General features: G+C 38.7%; 2 protein-coding genes across 2 annotated transcripts in view; one reads left to right on the top strand and one right to left on the bottom strand.

Moving 5' to 3' along the window:
- LOC146451849 (leucine-rich repeat-containing protein 3-like) overlaps positions 1 to 1,932 on the top strand; it is a 17,244-nt gene extending 15,312 nt beyond the window's left edge. Inside the window, exon 6 of the mRNA XM_085098612.1 lies at positions 1,123 to 1,932. The gene's annotated coding sequence lies outside the window, so the exon portion shown is untranslated. The remainder of the gene's footprint in view (positions 1 to 1,122) is intronic.
- Positions 1 to 15,186, bottom strand: part of LOC146451852 (uncharacterized) — a 16,570-nt gene extending 1,384 nt beyond the window's left edge. The window contains exons 1-6 of the mRNA XM_085098608.1: positions 15,141 to 15,186; positions 11,952 to 12,095; positions 10,291 to 10,386; positions 9,378 to 9,503; positions 1,943 to 1,998; positions 1 to 789 (exon numbers count right to left, since the gene is read on the bottom strand). The exon at positions 1 to 789 is cut by the window's left edge and continues 1,384 nt beyond it. Of these exons, the coding sequence (XP_084954734.1) occupies positions 706 to 789; positions 1,943 to 1,998; positions 9,378 to 9,503; positions 10,291 to 10,386; positions 11,952 to 12,072 (483 nt within the window). The 5' untranslated portion in view covers positions 12,073 to 12,095; positions 15,141 to 15,186 and the 3' untranslated portion in view covers positions 1 to 705. The remainder of the gene's footprint in view (positions 790 to 1,942; positions 1,999 to 9,377; positions 9,504 to 10,290; positions 10,387 to 11,951; positions 12,096 to 15,140) is intronic.
- Between the last annotated feature and the right edge of the window lie 3,901 nt (positions 15,187 to 19,087).

Raw genomic sequence — 19,087 nt, forward strand, 5'->3', positions numbered from 1 at the left:
TTTTCATATGGAAAGCTTTGCGCTTATATTAGCGTCGTATTCATAATCATGAAGTTCACAAAAACTGGGGAATGGTCTATTCTCTTACGCAACCTAAACTTAGAATTCTGAGTCATTATTTTTTTTTATTATTATTTTAAGTCCTTAAAATAATTACAATGTTCTTTAAATGTGCACAGCCAGCCAGGTTCCTTCCCTTCGATCAGGGATAAGCGAGAAGAAGAACAGGTGAACGCGCCCGGATATGTCTACCGCGCGAAAATTTATCACGCGACACAAAAATTTCTCGCGCGTTTGCGTGTTCTCCTCAATGGACTATTCCTGTTTAGCATACCTCAGTGGCCGACTATCGCGTAAAGCGCAATCTGATTGGCTACGCAGGTGCCGTCTATCGATCGATAGACGGCAGTTTGTCAGAGCGCGCGCGATTTAGCATGCATCATTGCACAAATGATTTTTTGCTCTTATTCTATATGTTTTTTGCTTTTATTCTGTATGTTTTTTTTTTTTGCACAAAGATTTTTTTGCTTCATAGTCGGTCACTGAGGTATGCTAAAACAATTCGACGGCTCGCTCTCAGTTTCTATCGTCTTTGATAGTCGGCTCGGGCCTTCGCCCCTCGCTAACTATCAGCCGATAGAAACCTCGAGCTCGCTGTCTAATTGTTAATTAGGAGGACAACTACAAGGCATAAAATAGATTTCTTTAATGTATCCTCGCCACAACATCAATGCAAAAGAACACGTATTGCTCTTCGTTGTACAGTTTCCCCATTGCTTTGAACGTCATCTGTTATTTAAAGATAAAAGAAAAAAGCACATTATGGTCACAAATAAATAGGCATTCGGTTATTCAGAGTGACATAAAACAAGTTGATGGTTAGAAATGAAGAGACAAAGTACAACTAAAAGTCATTACTGCAAGTGTTCCTCCCAGGTAACCAACGCGCAATTTAATATTAAATAAATGCTTTCAGTTATCTCCCTCGGGGTTTGCTTGTCCCGGAACAGCAAAGCCACCCAATGCACCAAATCCACATGTTTTATTCATTTCACTTGCACGTAATACAATTCAATTTAGAGATAAAAATCTGATCTGCATTCCGTTTGATTTTTTTTTTAGGTTATTCTCATAAGTAAGGGTAGCCGGGGGGTGAGCAAGATGTGACGCATGAGTTTGGGCCCTCTTGATCTTGAGAGTACGCGAGGTCCGTACAAAACCAATCGAGGGCCGATATTCTCCCAGTACGATCCCCAGCAAGCTATTTGTACGCGCTTAATATATTTGTGCTTAACTGCTTTACATAGTTTTGGGAAAATTGGTGTCATGTAATCTACCGATGCTGGTTTTCATCTTGGAATGATTTGATAGCTTTTTTTATGTCTGAATGGAGGCCAGAAGCAGAAACACGGCGTCTGAGAAAGACTTGCTCAGCTGATTTTTCCATTAGCGGTTAACGCATCGTCCGCCATCATCATGTTTTCAAGTTGAAAGCGGGACACAAGAGCGGGATCATTCTGGAAAATATCCGGTCAAATAGTTAGAAAATATTGGAACGGCACTAGAGCGGTCTGATTGGCTGATTTTAGTTATTGGCCAACTGACTGACTTCGTCGTGTAATAAATCACAGTTACTAATAGGAGCAAACTATCTAACTACGCAATGGGATTCTGCGGACAGACGTCTTCTTTTTCGGTCTTTCGTCGTCGATGACGAGGAGGAAACTATGAGACGCACAAATCATACAGGAACGGCCTATTCCTGCCGGATCTACCCATTATTTTTCACCAGCGTTGTCAAAAATCAGTTTGCCTTTCATTTAAGAAACCCAACCACTGCTGGGATGTCCTTTCTATTAACAGACTGAAAACAAACTCTTGGGAGAACCTTCGGGCTGGACCATCCGGCAAATAATTAAGGTGAAACATTTGCCATGCTTACCTGGAAACCAGGAGGAATAGCTCTCATGATACCTCTGTACTTCCACACGAATTTTTCTAGATAAGGGAGGAAACTGACGGATCAGTCTTAAGAGCCACTGTCTGTAAATATCGAGAATCCGGCGTCAGTCGTGAAATTTTCAATTTCTTCATATTTTGCCCAAATAACCTCTATAGTGAGTTATTTTCGAAAATACTGTTCAAAGGACCTGAAGTGCTTTAGTTTTTTCAAAATCTAAGAAAGTTCGAAAAACGTCATTTTGGCCTTCCGGCGGCGTCGAAACTGCAATAAAATTATGCATTTCCTTTTCGCTCGTTCAGATCAACGCAATAACATCTATCGATGTACTTTGGTTAACTCATAACAGAACTCTTGATCTCCCTGAATCACTAAATTATTTTGAGAAAGCTGTTGGAAACTGCTTGTTTTTGGCTGTGACAATTACCCTAGTTACAGCACTTAAGAGGATCAGGTAATTTTAGCTAACTTTAACAGCAACAAAAGCCCACTGGTACATGTAATTTGAAGTTGAAACTAGCATGGTCTTAAAGCCCATTCTTTATAGTTTGTTGTATAAAAATTGCTAAGGCGGCCCGACAAAAGTGTCCTGTCGAGAGACGGAAACGTGAAGTGTACTTTCTGGAATTTCGACCTCAGTCACGAAGCGAACAAGAAGCATCCCGATTCCGAACAGAACCGCACATTGTAAAATCTACCGATGGAAACCTGTTTCGAAATCCTGGATGCATCAAAACAGTCTTGTACTCAAAGCTACAATCCCTTTTGATTGAAAATATTATTATGTTAGCACTTGTGGAAAACAGGAGACGTGTAGTTCAAGCCGTGAAATATGTAATTCAACGCCGTGCCGAGCAGATATCTACAGTACCACGCACGTGTACATGACGCAAGATTGCTATTTCGTTCCGCTTTTATTTTACCGTTAAAACTAAAAAGAAGATCCTCAATCTCATGCATGTTGTCGTCTTACTTCGTTCATTCTTATCTCGAGATTTTTAAGCCTTGAAAGGAACACGCCACACGCCAAAAAGAAAACAAAAAACAAAAAACAAAACAAAACAAACAAACAGGGCGATCAAATTCAAATGCAAACACGGTAGCTAAAAATCCAGGGCCGATTTAGTATTCAGTTGATTAACGCACATTTATTTTATATTCCAGTGATAAGTCATAATATATATCAAATGATTTCGTAAACAAAGTAAAAACAAACTTTCAGCAATGTCAAAGTACCGTGGGAAAGCAACTGTTAACGGCAAGCTTTTTAAATTAGTGTGTAGTTGGAAACAAAAGAATGTCAACCTCACCAGTCTTTTAGCAATCCTTGAGAAAATTAGTGAATCCCTTGCTTCTATTGCTATGTATGACAAACTTGCTCCTATATGTAAAGTTAACAAACCGGTAGACTTGTTTCCTCCAAAGGCTGTGAATTTACGCCGGAGTATTGCAATTACCTTCCGTCAAGTACAAAAGTTACTTTTATAGTTGACCAATCACGCCATATGGTCCAGATTTCTCCCTCTACAAAACGTTCCAGAACGTCGTTTGTGGCCGAATTTTGAAATAGTTTTGTTGGCCTGTCCCAATAACTTTTGTCCTCTGGGAAGCTTGCAAACGGGCACTGTTATGGCTTTGTCGGGAACGGTGTGTAAATATTCGACTTGGTGCCTGTGCGACTCCAGCAACTGTGGAATGCGTGACAATCTATCGCGCGATGTATAAAGGACTTCCAAGGGTATCTCGCGGACAGTTAGCGACGATTGTGGAGAGGACAGTGAATCAAAATTGCTGCTTTCCCGATCAGGTAAGATGTCAAATAATTGAAGGTTCAGACTACACATTGTCACGGTTTTTAGGGCTCAAATCAGTGGAGGCGCCCGTTGGGAGTTGGGGGGACTGGGGGTATGGGTGGGCATTGAAACTAGAAGGTGGAAAAACTCGCGCACATTGAGTCAAAAGAAAAATTTCAAAGGTTCCTGCTAAGGCCTTGTTTTCTTTGGTTCCTGTGTTTAAATGCAAATGGTTCTTTCAGGATCTAAAAAATAAAACTTATTCCCAAAACTAAAGTTGAAAAAAGAATTCAGTTGTTCAGAAGCATCAGCATCAGGCCCGGCCCTTACCCTCCGCGAAAAACAAATAAACAAACAAACAAAAATGGTAAGAAGAGAAAACGGTCGGTCCCTTGGAAGATTACGACTCCCCCTCTTGCTCTGAGTGTGTAGTCCTGTGTAGACAACTGTTTTGGGCTCATCAGCATGGCATAGCCATCGGGCATCCATCGAACGAGCCGAAACGTCAGGCTTGGCTGAACATGAAAAAAGATGAAAAAGGAGGGAACCTCGTCGTCATTATCATGTAGGTAGTTATTCCGGAAATTTGGTTTGAATATGGCCCGGGTTCGATTCTAGTTCTCAGTGTCATAAGAGGGCTTAGTTAATGGTTGGTTCTCGTCCTTGCTTGGAGAGATTTCTCTCCGAGTACTCCGATTTTCCCCTCTCCTCAAAAATCAAATTGAATTCCAATCTACTAATAATTATAGGGAAGCACTTTATCATGCGCCTCTGGCTCGGGAGATTGCGCAAGTAATCCCGGTGCTTTTGACATTAAATAAATTTCTTCACTTTAAATTTAAAGCTACAAACTAAAAAAAAAGGAGTGTATCGTGCTCGCTCATATTTAAATCATCATCATCATCATCATCATCATCATCATCATCATCATCATCCTCCTCCTCCTCCTCCTCCTCCTCCTCCTCCTCATCATCATCATCATCATCATTTTCATTTCAGAGCAAGGGCTCTAACTCTGAGAGCTATAATCAAGCTGGAATCCTGCTAACTAGAAGTTCTAATCTTCCAAGGGACCGACCGCTCTCTCCTCTTACCTTTTTTCTTTTCGGGCGCGTGCACAGTGCAGGAAGGGATGTTGATGCTGGACGATTTTTTTAAGCAATTGGATTTTTTAAACTTTTGTCTTGGAAATAATTTTATTTTAATTTTTAGGTCCAAAAAGAACCATTTGCATTTAAACACAGGAGCCAAACAAAACAAGGCCTTAGCAGCAGCCTTGTTGAACAATTTCCTGTGATTTTTTTTCCACCTTCCAGTTTCATTTCCCACCCCCCTACCCCCTCCGATCAGTGTAAAATGCAGACTGCAGGCTGCAGACTGGGGGTAAAATGCAGACTCGGGGTAAAATGCAGACTGAACACTGCAGACCACGGGTAAAATGCAGACTAAATTAAATTAAATTTTGTTCGGTTGGGCAGGTTGTATCCCGGAAAGTATTCATTCATTTTAAACCGTGAGAACTGTTTTCATTTTCTACGATTTTTTGGCAAGCGCTAAATTCCTTTCACGTTATTTGTGCAACAGAAATCTTTTCATATTTGAATTTTACATTTACTCAGCTTTCTATAGAGACAAAAATGAGCTCGAAGGGACATATATTTACCGAGATACGAATTTTTGAGTTTTCTGTACTCGGTTTGTTTACAACGTAATTAATTCACGGCGGACGGTAGTAAAATGCATCCATCCGCGCACTTTAAAATTCAGCGATATATTTCGAAAGCACATCGTCAGATGCGTTTTTTTTTTTCAAAACTAAAACATTTAAATATCTTGTTGAGCGGTTTTTCTCTTTATTTCGAAGCGAATTCATGGAGAAATAATTTTTGAAAGTATTGGAAGAAGTAGGGCGCCGTCTCCAAAAGTCACGCAATGAAATCCTAAGTTTTTTTCGTAAGCCTCAAATTCCTAATTTTCGCGAACAACGCTCCATGTATCTTTTTGGAATTCTACACTTACTTATTAGCTCTCTATACAGACCAAAATCCGAGTGTTTTACAGTCAACCCAGGTCACGCGTGAACGATATTTTTGAAATTTGAACGGAGTTTTGAAATTTACATGTCAGTTTTCAAAATCGCCAACGAGATTTCAGAGTTCCCGTATAAATTCCCTAGCTTATTGACAGTATAAAGCTATGAATTTTTCTTTACATTGCAAAATTGAATATTTCAAGAATAACAATTGTTTCCCAAGTATTATGAATCTTTTTTTCAGTTAATGCGTCTTTTTCGGAACGATTTCCAGAGAGATGTCCAACATTTCATTCACACGTCGGACATTACAAATGAAATTCGAATGTTCATTTCATTCTTGGAATTACTGTTTACGCGTGACCTGGATTGACTGTAACTTTAAAAAGATAGTCTTTATAATTTAGTCTGCATTTTACCCCTAGTCTGCATTTTACCCCCAGTCTGCAGTCTGCAGTCTGCAGTCTGCAGTCTGCATTTTACACTGACCGCTACCCCCTCCCAACGCGTAACGCGCAACGCGCGCGGCTCCACTGATTTGAGCGCTGAAAACCGTGACAATGTGTACTGTGAAGTTTATAATTATTTGACACCTTACCTGCTTGGGAAAGCAGCAATTTTGATTCACTGTCCACTCCACAACCGTCGCTAACTGTCCTTTCTTGGCAAAATGCGAGATGCCCTTGGACGCGCGATAGACTGTCACGCATTCCAACAGTTGATGGATTCTCTGAACTGGAGCCGCACAAACCACCAACCAAAGTCGCATACATGTATTTACACACGGCTCCCGACAAGGCCATAACAGTGACCGTTAGCAGGCTTCCCAGAGAAAAAACGTTATTGAGACAGGCCAACAAAACTACTTCAAAAATCCGGTCACAAACGACGTCCTGGAACGTTTTGTTGAGGAAGAAATCTGGACCATATTGCGTGATTGACCAATTATAAAAGTATAAACTTTTGTACTTGACGGAAGATTGTTGCAATTCTCCAGCGTACTGAATTTTGTCACATCCTTTGGAGGAAACAAGTCTACCGGCTGCCAAATATACCTATAGAAGCAAGTTTGGCATACATAACTATAGAAGCAAGGAATTCACTACATTTTCATAAGGATTGCAAAAAGACCGGTGAGGTTGAAATTGTTTTGTTTACCTTGTTAACAGTTGCTTTCCCACGGTACTTTGACATTGCTGATAGTTTGTTTTTACTTTGTCTACATAATCATTTGATGTACATTATGCCTTATCACTGGAATATAAAACAAATATGTGGTTGTCTTAATCAACTGAATACTAAATCGTGCCTGAATTTGTAGCTATTTGCATTTTTCTTGGAATTTGATCGTCCTGTTTGTTTGTTTTGTTTTGTTTTGTTTTGTTTTTTGGCGTGTGGCGTGTTCCCTTCAAGGCTTAAAAATCTCGAGATAAGAATGAACGAAGGAAGATGACAACATGCATGACATTGAGGATCTTCTTTTTAGTTTTAACGGTAAAATAATAGCGGAATGAAATAGCAATCTTGCGTCATGTACACGTGCGTGGTACTGTAGATATCTGCTCGGCGCGGCGTTGAATTACATATTTCACGGCTTGAACTACACGTCTCCTGTTTTCCACAAGTGTTAACATAATAATATTTTCAATCAAAAGGGATTGTAGCTTTGAGTACAAGACTTTTTTGATGCATCCAGGATTTCGAAACAGGTTTCCATCGGTAGATTTTACAATGTGCGGTTCTGTTCGGAATCGGGATGCTTCTTGTTCGCTTCGTGACTGAGGTCGAAATTCCAGAAAGTACACTTCACGTTTCCGTCTCTCGACAGGACACTTTTGTCGGGCCGCCTTAGCAATTTTTATGCAACAAACTATAAAGAATGGGCTTTAAGACCATGCTAGTTTCAACTTCAAATTACATGTACCAGTGGGCTTTTGTTGCTGTTAAAGTTAGCTAAAATTACCTGATCCGCTAAAGCGCTGTAATAAGGGTAATTGTAACAGCCAAAAACGAGCAGTTTTCAACAGCTTTCTCAAAATAATTTAGTGATTCAGGGAGATCAAGAGTTCTGTTATGAGTTAACCAAAGTACATCGATAGATGTTATTGCGTTGATCTGAACGAGTGAAACGAAAATGCCTAGTTTTATTGTAGGTTCGACGCCGCCGGAAGGCCAAAATGACGTTTTTCGAACTTTCTTAGATTTTGAAAAAACTAAAGCGCTTCAGGTCCTTTGAACAGTATTTTCGAAAATAACTCACTATAGAGGTTATTTGGGCAAAATATGAAGAAATTGAAAATTTCACGACTGACGCCGGATTCTCGATATTTACAGACAGTGGCTCTTAAGGCCCGTTTAAACGGTTTAGACATTTGCTTCAACATGCGTTCAACACAGGTGTTGAGCCAAATACTGGAGGCTTTTGAAGAGGTCGTTCAACATTGTTAGAGAAATATTAAAACATATTGAAAGTTTTTTGAAAGTGTGTTGAATCAAATTTAAACTGGTTTAAACTTTCATTCAACGTCGATTCAACATTTTCTTTGTTCTTGAAAATGTAGAATGGCGTTGAAACCGTTTAAACACTCCGTTCATCCAACATTTTCCCAACTTCAACTTTTGCTGAGCGAATGCTGGGCAACCGTTTAAGGACGGTGCCTACTACTGAATACCGAAGTATTTTTGTCCGGTTTATGACTATGCGGGAAAAGCAGATCTTAGCAAGGGCTACTGGAATCCAAAAAGAAAATTGGGCGTAACCATGAATTTTTCAGAGATAACTAAGCAATAACATCTCTAAAAAGCGCCAAAAAATATAAAGCAATGTATGGGATTTTTTCCTAAGTTGAAGAATAATTATCTCTGAAAAATGCATGGTTACCCCCAATTTTCTTATGAGATACCAAAAGCATTTGCTAAGTTCTGCTTTATCCGTATAGTTTAAAACCGCGCAAAAATATTCCTGTATTAGTAGGCACCACCCATAGGAAACCCGAGTATCTCGAGATGCGCAGAACGTATACGCAGTAACAATAGTAGGCACCGTCCTTAAACGTAGGAGACTGTGATCACTCCAACAAAAGAGACAAATTCAGTGAGTCTCATCTAGGCACAAGAAGTAGATTTGACGTATTTCAATGCAGAACGTGAAAGGAAAGTTATGATATACCGCTTACCTAAGAACCAATTATGGACTTTAAAAATCTGTTGTTACGAAAAAGTATTAGACAGATCGTTGTCACCCGTCTAGTTTCACTTTTGACAGCTTTTAGCCTTTTTGTTTGTAATGTGATATCGGCTTTGTCAGAGGGTGGAGAGGATGGGGTTCTCCCCACCAAAGGCTATAGATTTTTGTTCAGTTGGACATAATTGCCACCCCAATGAGTATATATTTTTTAGGAATTTTTGGTCTGAAACTGGGTGGTCTGAAAGTCTGAAAGCAGTTGTTGATTTTACAGAAACGGGAATGGTATTCTTTAACTGGCTTGACGTCAGTGGCTGGTAAGTTAATCTACACACCCCACCAAAGATTATGACGTGTACCCCCTTCCCCACTATCCCGTGCCTTTATTTCGTTGATTAGCTCTCTTACCCCCTGCCGGTATGTTACACATGTTTTCATCCTGGTGGCAGATGTCTTCCTTGCCACTGAGTATGTTTTGGCCTCCAGGTTCAGACAGCACTTCATATTCTGATGTCATGGCAAAAATGTCTTTAGCTTTTGGGAAGGATAAACAAATACTACTAAATTTAGGAAATTGCAAAGTATGGTGGCTTTATTGGCTACTAGTTATGATGAGCTGGCACATGAAGGCCTGAAAACTACATAGCTTGCTTCATGTATGCTTCAGTTTTTTACATTGAATTGCACATACTCGTAGAGAAGGGTCCAGAATGTTTTTGTATGCAGGGTTTCTTCGGTCAGATTCGTTTCCCCAAGACAATATTTATTTTGAAAAGTCAAAAATTGAATTTTCTTTCTTCTGTTTCAGTCTTAGGGCCGCTAGGACTGTCACAAGCAGTGGAAACTACACAATAAATGCATCGAAAACTATATATCTTGTTAGAACCGATAACTCAGAAATGGTAATCACTCAACACCGAGCGTGTTTGTGTTGGCGTCACCACCATTATAAAAAAATTACTGATGTAAGAATCTTATAATAGAACTGGGGCACGTCAATTGTTTTTGGTGATTACTCATACCAAGAGCGGTTTTCATTTGAGCATGGTAAAACCAAAACCAAGTTAATTACTCAGGACAATCATGAGAGATTTAAACAACACAATGAACCAATCAAAATATGAAATATATGTAACTAGAAATACACGTGGAGCAAGTTAAATTGGTCGAGAAAGAATCACAAGTGTTGCTAGCTAACCACGGAGCGAACTAAAACCAAACCAAAGCATTACCAAATTTATTTCGACAGTCAGTTGAAAACTGCACTAGTTTTAACCCATTAGATAACTTGATTAATGCCAAAACACGTGATTTATCTTACCAGGGGTAAACGTAACTGTAATGTTGAAGGGTTTTCCAGATGGAATGAAAGGCCATGGATATACCTTGATCGCTGCAGTCTTGTCCGTATAAGGACCTGTAAAGAGGTTTACTGAGACATTAGAGCTTACCCGATATGCCGTCCAGGTTTTTTTGGGATCAGACGTGACGGAATGGCAAATTCATAGCCCATATCCTGGGTATTAATCGTTTCCTTTCCATGTAAGCGCAAGCGTGAGCCAACGAAGCTCACCCCTTCCCTCCCAATTTTGTTTGTTACTCCTTTCTTGTCCCATTGCTTTACGCGCCCCAGAGGCTTTTCATAACCACGTCCTGTAGTCTACAAGAATATTTTAAACTGGACGGTATGTATGGTAAGGTGAAATATGTTGATTTAACCCCATAAGTACCAGTGTCAACATTTATATTCTCGCCTCTGGTCGAGAGAAATTTTTTCATCCAACTATAAGAGAGAACGTATTTAAAAATCACTTTATTTTGTCTTTAGATCATAAACGCTATTCCCACGTTGTGCATGGCTCGCCACTAAGTGCAAGTCACGTCAGGAAGTAGGGGTATGTTGAGGAGATATTAAATTCTGGTCACTTTGGGGGTTCAAAGAGTCAAGTTGAAGTAACTGGCATACGACGTATGACATCGTGATGGAAAATCCCTCCTTTCATGTTTTCTTAAGTGTAATCATAACATCTGCAAGCCGAAAGAAAATGGGACTGAAAGCTACAAGGAGCATCAAGGAGTTATGACAACCTTACTTCAACAAAGTAAGATAAACAGCGTGAATTAACTTCCTTGGGAAACTATGAGCAAGAGCATGTAATATGAAAATGACCCCAAAGCTAATATCCAATGCATTTGGTGAACAATGAGATAAAGAGATTAGCTTTTAACATGTCTAAAGAAACTGTGATGCTACGTCGCTGGGAGAGTTGAAACGAATATACGATTTTATCGAGTGAGATGATAACTAAAGGTAATTTGGCCAATGTAAAGAGATCTTTTAATCGCTAGCCCATCGGCAGAGAGATGATCAATCAGTCTGTTGTTGAATCAGTCTATTCGTTAGTCAGTCGGCTGTTACTGTAAGTCAGTTTGTCTTTCTGGCGGTGACAGTGTTAACCGGCCGATCGCTTGCTCCTTCCTTTTTCCCGTCCTTTTATACGCCTTCGAAGTTTAACTAAGATCTTTCAATAAATGTTCTCAAAGTCTGCAGCTTGTTCATGGAAATTGAGCTTGCTCAAGTAAGTAAACGGTTTGATACCGGAAGCGGAAAAATGATTCGTGGACGTGAAACTCATCGAAATATAAAGTTAACGTTTTTAGATGTTTAAAATAAATCCGTTAACCGCTAGCCCACCGTCAGAATGATGATCAATCAGTCTGTTGTTGAATCAGTCAGTTTGTTAGTCAGTCGACTGTTACTGTAAGTCAGTTTGTCTTTCTGCCGATCACAGAGTTAACCGGCCGATCCCTTGCTCCTCCCCTCTTCCTTTCCCTTTAATCGTCGCAAGAAAACAAACAAACAAACAAGCAAAAAATAACGAGGATTGTGATGTCAAAATACTATTAAACTACGGGTGAGACCATTACATTATATAAACCTTTCTTCAGCAACATTGTCAATTTCCACTGAGAAAATCTTACCGCACAATTTCAGGCTAATGAATTCCACTCCTGGGGGCAACTCTTTGGCACTTGTGATAGAGAATCTAAGCAGTAGCCCAAGTGTTACAGAAGCAAGCAGATAATGGCAGTATGCAGACATCCTCTTTCTTTCTTGCTACTTAACTACAAGAGAACAAGACCTGTCAGTATAAATGGGGTTAGATGAGCCAATAATATTGACAGGAATCGAAAATACCAGGAAACCATCAAACAACTTATGAGAAAGCAATGTCACTTCAAAATGCACATTTAAAAATGAAGACGTCTTTCATGAAGCTTATTCCATTCCTTCCTTAAGCCGCTTGCCAACCACCGTGGAAAATGTTACTGAATCATCATCATTCAACCAGTTTAAGGTGTCTCGAGGAATTCTGGTCGCAAAAGCCCCGAGCTGAACTCAAAATCGAAGTCGATAAAAACTAAAGCGGGGAAACAAGTTGTTCTGAATTCAGTCTGACCAGTCTTACCTAAGTACAAAGGTAGACAAAACACCATTCAATGCCGCCATTACTCGTCAAGAGCCTTTGCCAAATCAGCTCATGATTTATACGTTGCTTCCGCGCCTCCCTTGGAAAGCATGTTTGCTGTCAATCCCTCCAATGTTAGTTTTTTTACGGAGAAATAGAACGAAAGTTAAACCGAATAAGTGCATTTAGACTAATATTTATGCAATAAATGCAAGGAAACGGTGGTTTGTTTCAGTAATATTTCGATATATTCTATATCATCGTCAGATATAGAATTACATCGAAATATTACTGAAACAAACCACCGGTGGTTTGTTTCAGTAATATTTCGATATATTCTATATCATCGTCAGATATAGAATTATATCGAAATATTACTGAAACAAACCACCGTTTCCTTGCATTTATTGCCTAAATATTAGTCTAAATGCACTTATTCGGTTTAACTTTCGTTCTATTTCTCCTGAAATTATCAGCCGGTAATGGTTTAGTTTTTTACCTTTACCTGAGGGGAATACATTCTTGCTTGACGCTGGTTTGTTATTACTACGAGTTTTACCCTCACGGATAGTTCGCAAAGCATATCTTACTCATACAGTACGGTTCGTTCTCAAGTAAACATTTTTCTCAACGTAAACAATATCCCTTCTATTTCGTAGATAGCACGAAATAAAGAAAACTGTGGTGATGCGTCGCTGGGGGAGTAGAAACGAATACTTGGTTCAATCAACAGAGTCAATATGTTAATTGAGCCACCAGAAGGAGATTCGAGACATTACTAGCGTTAGCCCTTCGTCAGAACGCATCAGTTGTTAGTTGACTCGCTCTAACGAAGGGCTAACATCGTCATCACTCGATGGAATCCATTTATGGTGGGTAAATTACGAAACTTCCCCTTGATTTTGCCAGAGCCTTGGATAGACGTTGTTTGTTATTGGTTATTCAGTAAAAAGGTTACTTTTCTTATTGAACAAAAAGATTATGCTTGCACTTTATTTTAATAGGCGTTATCACGGTTTTCGACGCCATTTTGACGGGTAGGCAAACAGGCTTGAAATAACAGTGTTTGTATGGAAATCCGATGTCAAATAATTTTCATAAAACATCGCTTCTGAAAAATTCATGAATTGGAAACTTTTAGCACTAGGAAAAGGATTTTAGGAACGAAAAGCTGTGACAGAAAGCATCCAGTCGTGTTTTGAACTTTCCATACATTTCCCTACCGATTTTTCCCGCGAACTATTTTAGTAGCAGCTCATGGCTGGTTTGCTGTACAGACAAATGTATGGAAAGTTCAAAACACGACTGGACGCTTTCTGTCACAGCTACATCCCTCCAATTTTGTTCTTAAAATCCTTTTTCTAGTGCCAAAAGTTTCCAATTCATGAATTTTTCAGAAGATATGTTTTATGAAAATTATTTGACATCGGATTTCCATACAAACACTGTTATTTCAAGCCTGTTTGCCTACCCGTCAAAATGGCGTCGAAAACCGTGATAAGGCCTATTTCCACCATTCTAGCCTATCAACTACATGTTATTATCAGCGAGTCATAATCATCGAGTTTATACGCCTTCGAAGTTTAAATGAGATCTTTCGGTAAATGTTCACAAAGTTTATAGCTTGTTCATGGAAATTGAGCTTGATACCGGAAGCTGCAAAATGATTCGTGGACATGGAACTCATACCTCAACATAGAAACATAATGTTAACGTTTTTAAATGTTTATGCCCAAAGTTTGAATGTTGCTAATAATTCAAATCTCTACGTTATCAACACACAGTGTTTTCTTTCAACTTACGTGTAAAAACAACGTAAATTCATGTTACTCAATTGTTTTCGTTAACTCAGGCAAATTGTATTGTTGATGCCAGCTGATTCAAAGCAATTTACCTGAGTTTGTCCTACAAAACTAACAATTTAAGCAATGTCCATTGTTGGCAGCCTTTGGTGCCATTATGTAATTGCCTGTAATGATTTACCTCCTACTGTCTATTACTGAAATAACAGGAGTCTTGTTTCATTTAAACATCGAAATCTTTGTGGGTGGTTGCAATTGTTTGAGGAAACAACACATACATACAAGCTCGAAACTTGATTGATTTTTTTTTTTTCATGTGCTAATTGTAATGGAAATATTTTGCCTTGAAAACCAGAATTGTTGCCAAATCAGGTCATTATTATAGGTTACGTCTGTGCCTTACTAGGAAAACGTGTGTCGTAAGTCATCGTTAAGATTGATTGAAAGGAGTCCCTTCAAGTTTGTTTATTCTCTTTACACGAGAGACACTCTTGCTTGGCTCTGGTTTGTTATTACGGATAGTGGTTTAAATTTAAACAAGCAAAGCATATAGTCATGCAGTGCAGTTAAACTTTAAGCAAACAGAACGAATTAATTTTTCCTTGATTAGCTCCGACGAATTGCCAAACTCGAAACGTTAGCACTCGATCGAATCTCTTTAGGCTAGCCAAATTACCTTGCCAACTCTGTTGATAAAACGAAACATTCCCTTGATTTGCCGAAAGCTTTCGATAAACTTCCTTTGGAAAGTCAAGAAAAGGAAAGTAATTCTTGTAGCCTTTTCCCTTGTAATAACTTTTAGCCGCTAGTTTTCATATCTCAGTCATATTTCCAAGTAAAAGACTAATGACAGTAATATTCACTGTAGGTCTTAAAAGTGGAAAACGAAAAATTCTCACCTTTCCTCAGTCACCAATTCGCTGCCCGTCTTCACTTGCACCAGAGCATTAATTCAATATGTTTCCGAGATGTCTCATTAATATTATTAAATTCGGATAGTTCGAACCAGAAAATTCATACATACCGGTATTTAGGTTTGGCTTAAAGGTTCATTAGCATAAAATGTAACAAAAAAGAAAGAAAGAAAAAAACAACAACAATCATATCGTCACGGATATAATATCCATACGAGACAAAACTGTGTCATTTCAAGTGTCCTCAGACGAAATATCATTTTTTTTAAAAGATGGGCTTAAATGATACGCCATATCATTTAATTGGAAAATCCTTCTTAATCGGCTGTGGTCGAGATTTGGATGCCTCAGAGCACAATATTGCCCACCCAAAACCTACTCGAGTGCTCCCTTCGACAAAGAATGAAAACCTCTTAAATATTGCCGCTGTATAATTTTTAATAACAATCCCCAGTGTTCAGCTCTTGTTTTGCGTGACCTGTGTGAATGATCTTTCTTAGGTGGCATTTTCTCACGTCTTAAGTGATCGTCATCAGTGGATCACCGTCATTATTACCCTTTCAATTTCGTATTATTTATTCACATTCGAAAGGTAAGTCTTAACCAAAAATATTTACTTCTACTTTACTTGAACTTCCACCATTCCAGGAAATCAACTACATGTCAGCGAGACAAAATAATCGGGTTTATACGGCTTCGAAGTTTAAAATCTTTTTTAAATTTTCGCAAAGTTCAGCCCAGCTTTTTTATGCAAATTAAGCTTCAACTTATGCTTTTGCTTGAATAAAGGGTTCGATACCAGTAGCGGTAAAATGATCGGTGGACAAGAAACTCACAGAAAGTAAACTTTTTAACAAGTTTTTGCCCAAAGTTTTATTTATTATTATTATTATTATTATTATTATTATTATTATTATTATTATTATTATTATTATTATTATTATTATTATAAAATGGCAGTAAAAACTTCTGGATGCCCAGATTACCTAAACAATGATTGGGCGGCCAGCCGTAGCCAATCAATGTAACGACCAAAGTCCATACAATTAACCTCCGAACTTCTAATCATAAAAATCCTAGTAATTAAATTCTAAAGCTATTTATCATCTAAAAAAACCTCAATCTAAATACTAAAAGTTCTGTTCATCGCGATGAAAACACTTGTAAAATAAATAAAAATAATAGTATAATAATAATATAAAACGCCTATATGTCCATTATTTCAAAAGCTTAAAGCGCCTGGCAATGTTGAGTAAGCTTGTGATAACTGATTTCTGTATCTGCAGAGCTATTGTGTCGCTTTTATCTCCCATTAGCTCTTTAAGGTGGCTTACTACAGTTTTTGTACTGTGCAATTTTTTGATATGCGCGCGCGCTGCCCAAAGCACGCGAAAGCATCACGCGTGAGGAAAATCACGCGAGCTTGCTGAGGAAATCGCGCGAGCACAAAAAACAAAATGGCGGCTCTCGGAAAAATTTCCTGGTATTTCAGGTCGGTTTCAGAGGAGTGTTTACAGTAGCTAGATCGTGTTTGGGCTTGATAACTGAAAAAACGTGTTGTCTAATGGTTGCCGTTCCTTAACAGCCTTAAAGCCTTTGCAGAGTTGTGATTTTGCGCCAAATGTTTGAACACGACGGCAGCATGCACTAACCAGTTGGAGTGCGAGCGCGCGCTGGAACCCGGGTTTTTCCAGAGCAAGCATGCGCAATGGTCTTCTTACCGTAGGTCGCAATAATTATTTTTTCTCGCTTAATTTCTCCAAATCTAGCCGTACAACCTATGTTCAAATTTTTGCTGTTGACAGAAAACACTAAAACGGAAACGTGAACATTTTTTAAAGAAAATCTGTCAGAATTTTTTTTAGGGAATTTTCAAATAAGGCAAAATTTCCCAATTTTGTCATTTGCCAAATTTCTCCCTGACAGAATTTCGTGTTCTTTCCTGTGAATACTTATTTTTGCGCACTTTCCAAATCCTGAAATTTTGAAGTGGGGTCGTACGGCTAGATTTAAAGCCAGACAACTCTAAAAGGTGCAGTTTCCAGGCCCCCACTAAGAGTTATTTAACACTTTTTGAGCATTCAAAATTTAATTTCTAACTCAAAATTACCTCTATTGTATTTACTGTACTAGAAAAAATGTCCAAGGAAATTGCTTCTGGCGTTTTTCTTAAGTTCGATTTAAGGCCTTCTTTCACTCCAGAAAACTGTAGTAAGCCACCTTAAGTGCCTCCCTGACATCTTTTGAATAACCTCCGAATACATCCACAATGATATTGAACTGTCTCACACGATATTCTGGATATCTTTGCTCGAGCTCCCAGCGTAATGGCCCGTACTTTGTTGTCTTCTCGGCATCTTTCTCCTCCCTGTTTTCAACCCAAGGGCAGCTCATCTCTATCACCGATACTCTCTTATTCTCCTTGTCCACGATGGTGGCGTCGATCCTATTCGCCTTTACGTGCGTGTTATCTGCATACAGGGGAATGTCCCAATATGCTATCGCCCTCTCATTCTCGTACATAGGCTTAGGTTGGGTTTTCGAAAACCATGGTACCTCTGATGTAACTAGGTCCAGTGCCCTGATCACTTGAAAAAACAAAATCTTAAGAGCGTTGTTATGCCTTGCCAAATACAAAGTCTGGTCTAATGCCCCACATCCAGCTAGGATATGTGGGACACTTTCTGTTGCCTTTCCACACATTCGACACCTTTCCTCTCCTTTCCTTACTTTTATTATTATTATTATTACTATTATTATTATTATTATTATTATTATTATTATTATTATTATCATTATTATTATTATTATTATTATTATTATTATTATTATTATTTTTATTATTATTATTATTATTATTACATTTTTTATTATTTGGTAATTCGATAGTCTAAATAACTCACACAGTCTTTTTTTTTTTACGTAAAAGTAACGTCATGCTCTCTTTGAGAAATCTGATATATCTTTGAGTCGCTTTACCTCCGGATAAATTGGTTTCGCTGTTTATAAGTATTTAAGCCTTTCGCACTGTGTTCAATCTTTTATGTCAATAGTTATCAATTTTCCCTTGCTTTCGAACTTAACTCCGGACAATCTGCTAACCAGGTTTTGAACATTCCATTGTGTAAAAAGAGAACATTTAACGATTGAACACTGGACATCTAGAACCATGTCAGCCGTAACTTAAAATCTTTGAACTCGAGAGCTCAACTGTTTCTCTGCGTGTGACCATTTCTCCCATCCTGTTACCGCTTATAACCGTAAGTAAAACGTACAAACGTCGGCAAAACTGATGTTCTTAAGCCTGTCGCTAGTACGACATAACGTCAAGGGAAACTATTAGGGAGTTTAAAGGCTTGTTTCACTAGAACATAAGCATAAGCATAAGCATAAAGATGAGCAAGTGAGAACACTAGCTATATACGCATAAGGACAGACGCACGCGCAGAGAACCATTTCTTGACTTAGTTCTCGATACTGCCTTGTGCTTGTGCTTATGTCGTCCCTGTTCTCACTGGTGAAAACGGCGACATAACATGACTTAAGCATAAGCACAAGCACACGAAGAACGAACACGTTCTTTCTTCTTGTGCTTATGCTTATTCACTTGCCTAAGCGGAGTTTGAGCTTCTGCTCATGTCCTAGTGAAAACCAGCCTTAAGCAACGACGACGGCAACAACAACGAAAACGTCACCCAAAAATATATCTTTATTTAATTTGTCTTACTTCGCGATTATTTCAACTCGCTCAACTTTTACAAAAATGGCGAACTATCCAAGGACCAGATTGGTAGCAGTGGCCTACAAGTTCAGAAAGAAAATGAAAAATTCACCGTCGTGCCTTCACGTTCTCCACAAAACCTTATAAGTGGACATTTCACGTCGTTGTTTTGCAGAGGACGGCAAAGGAATGTACCAAAATGTAAAACACA

This window comes from Pavona decussata, unplaced genomic scaffold (assembly GCF_977016875.1).
Source record: "Pavona decussata unplaced genomic scaffold, jaPavDecu1.1 SCAFFOLD_383, whole genome shotgun sequence".
Taxonomy (NCBI): Eukaryota; Metazoa; Cnidaria; class Anthozoa; order Scleractinia; family Agariciidae; genus Pavona; species Pavona decussata.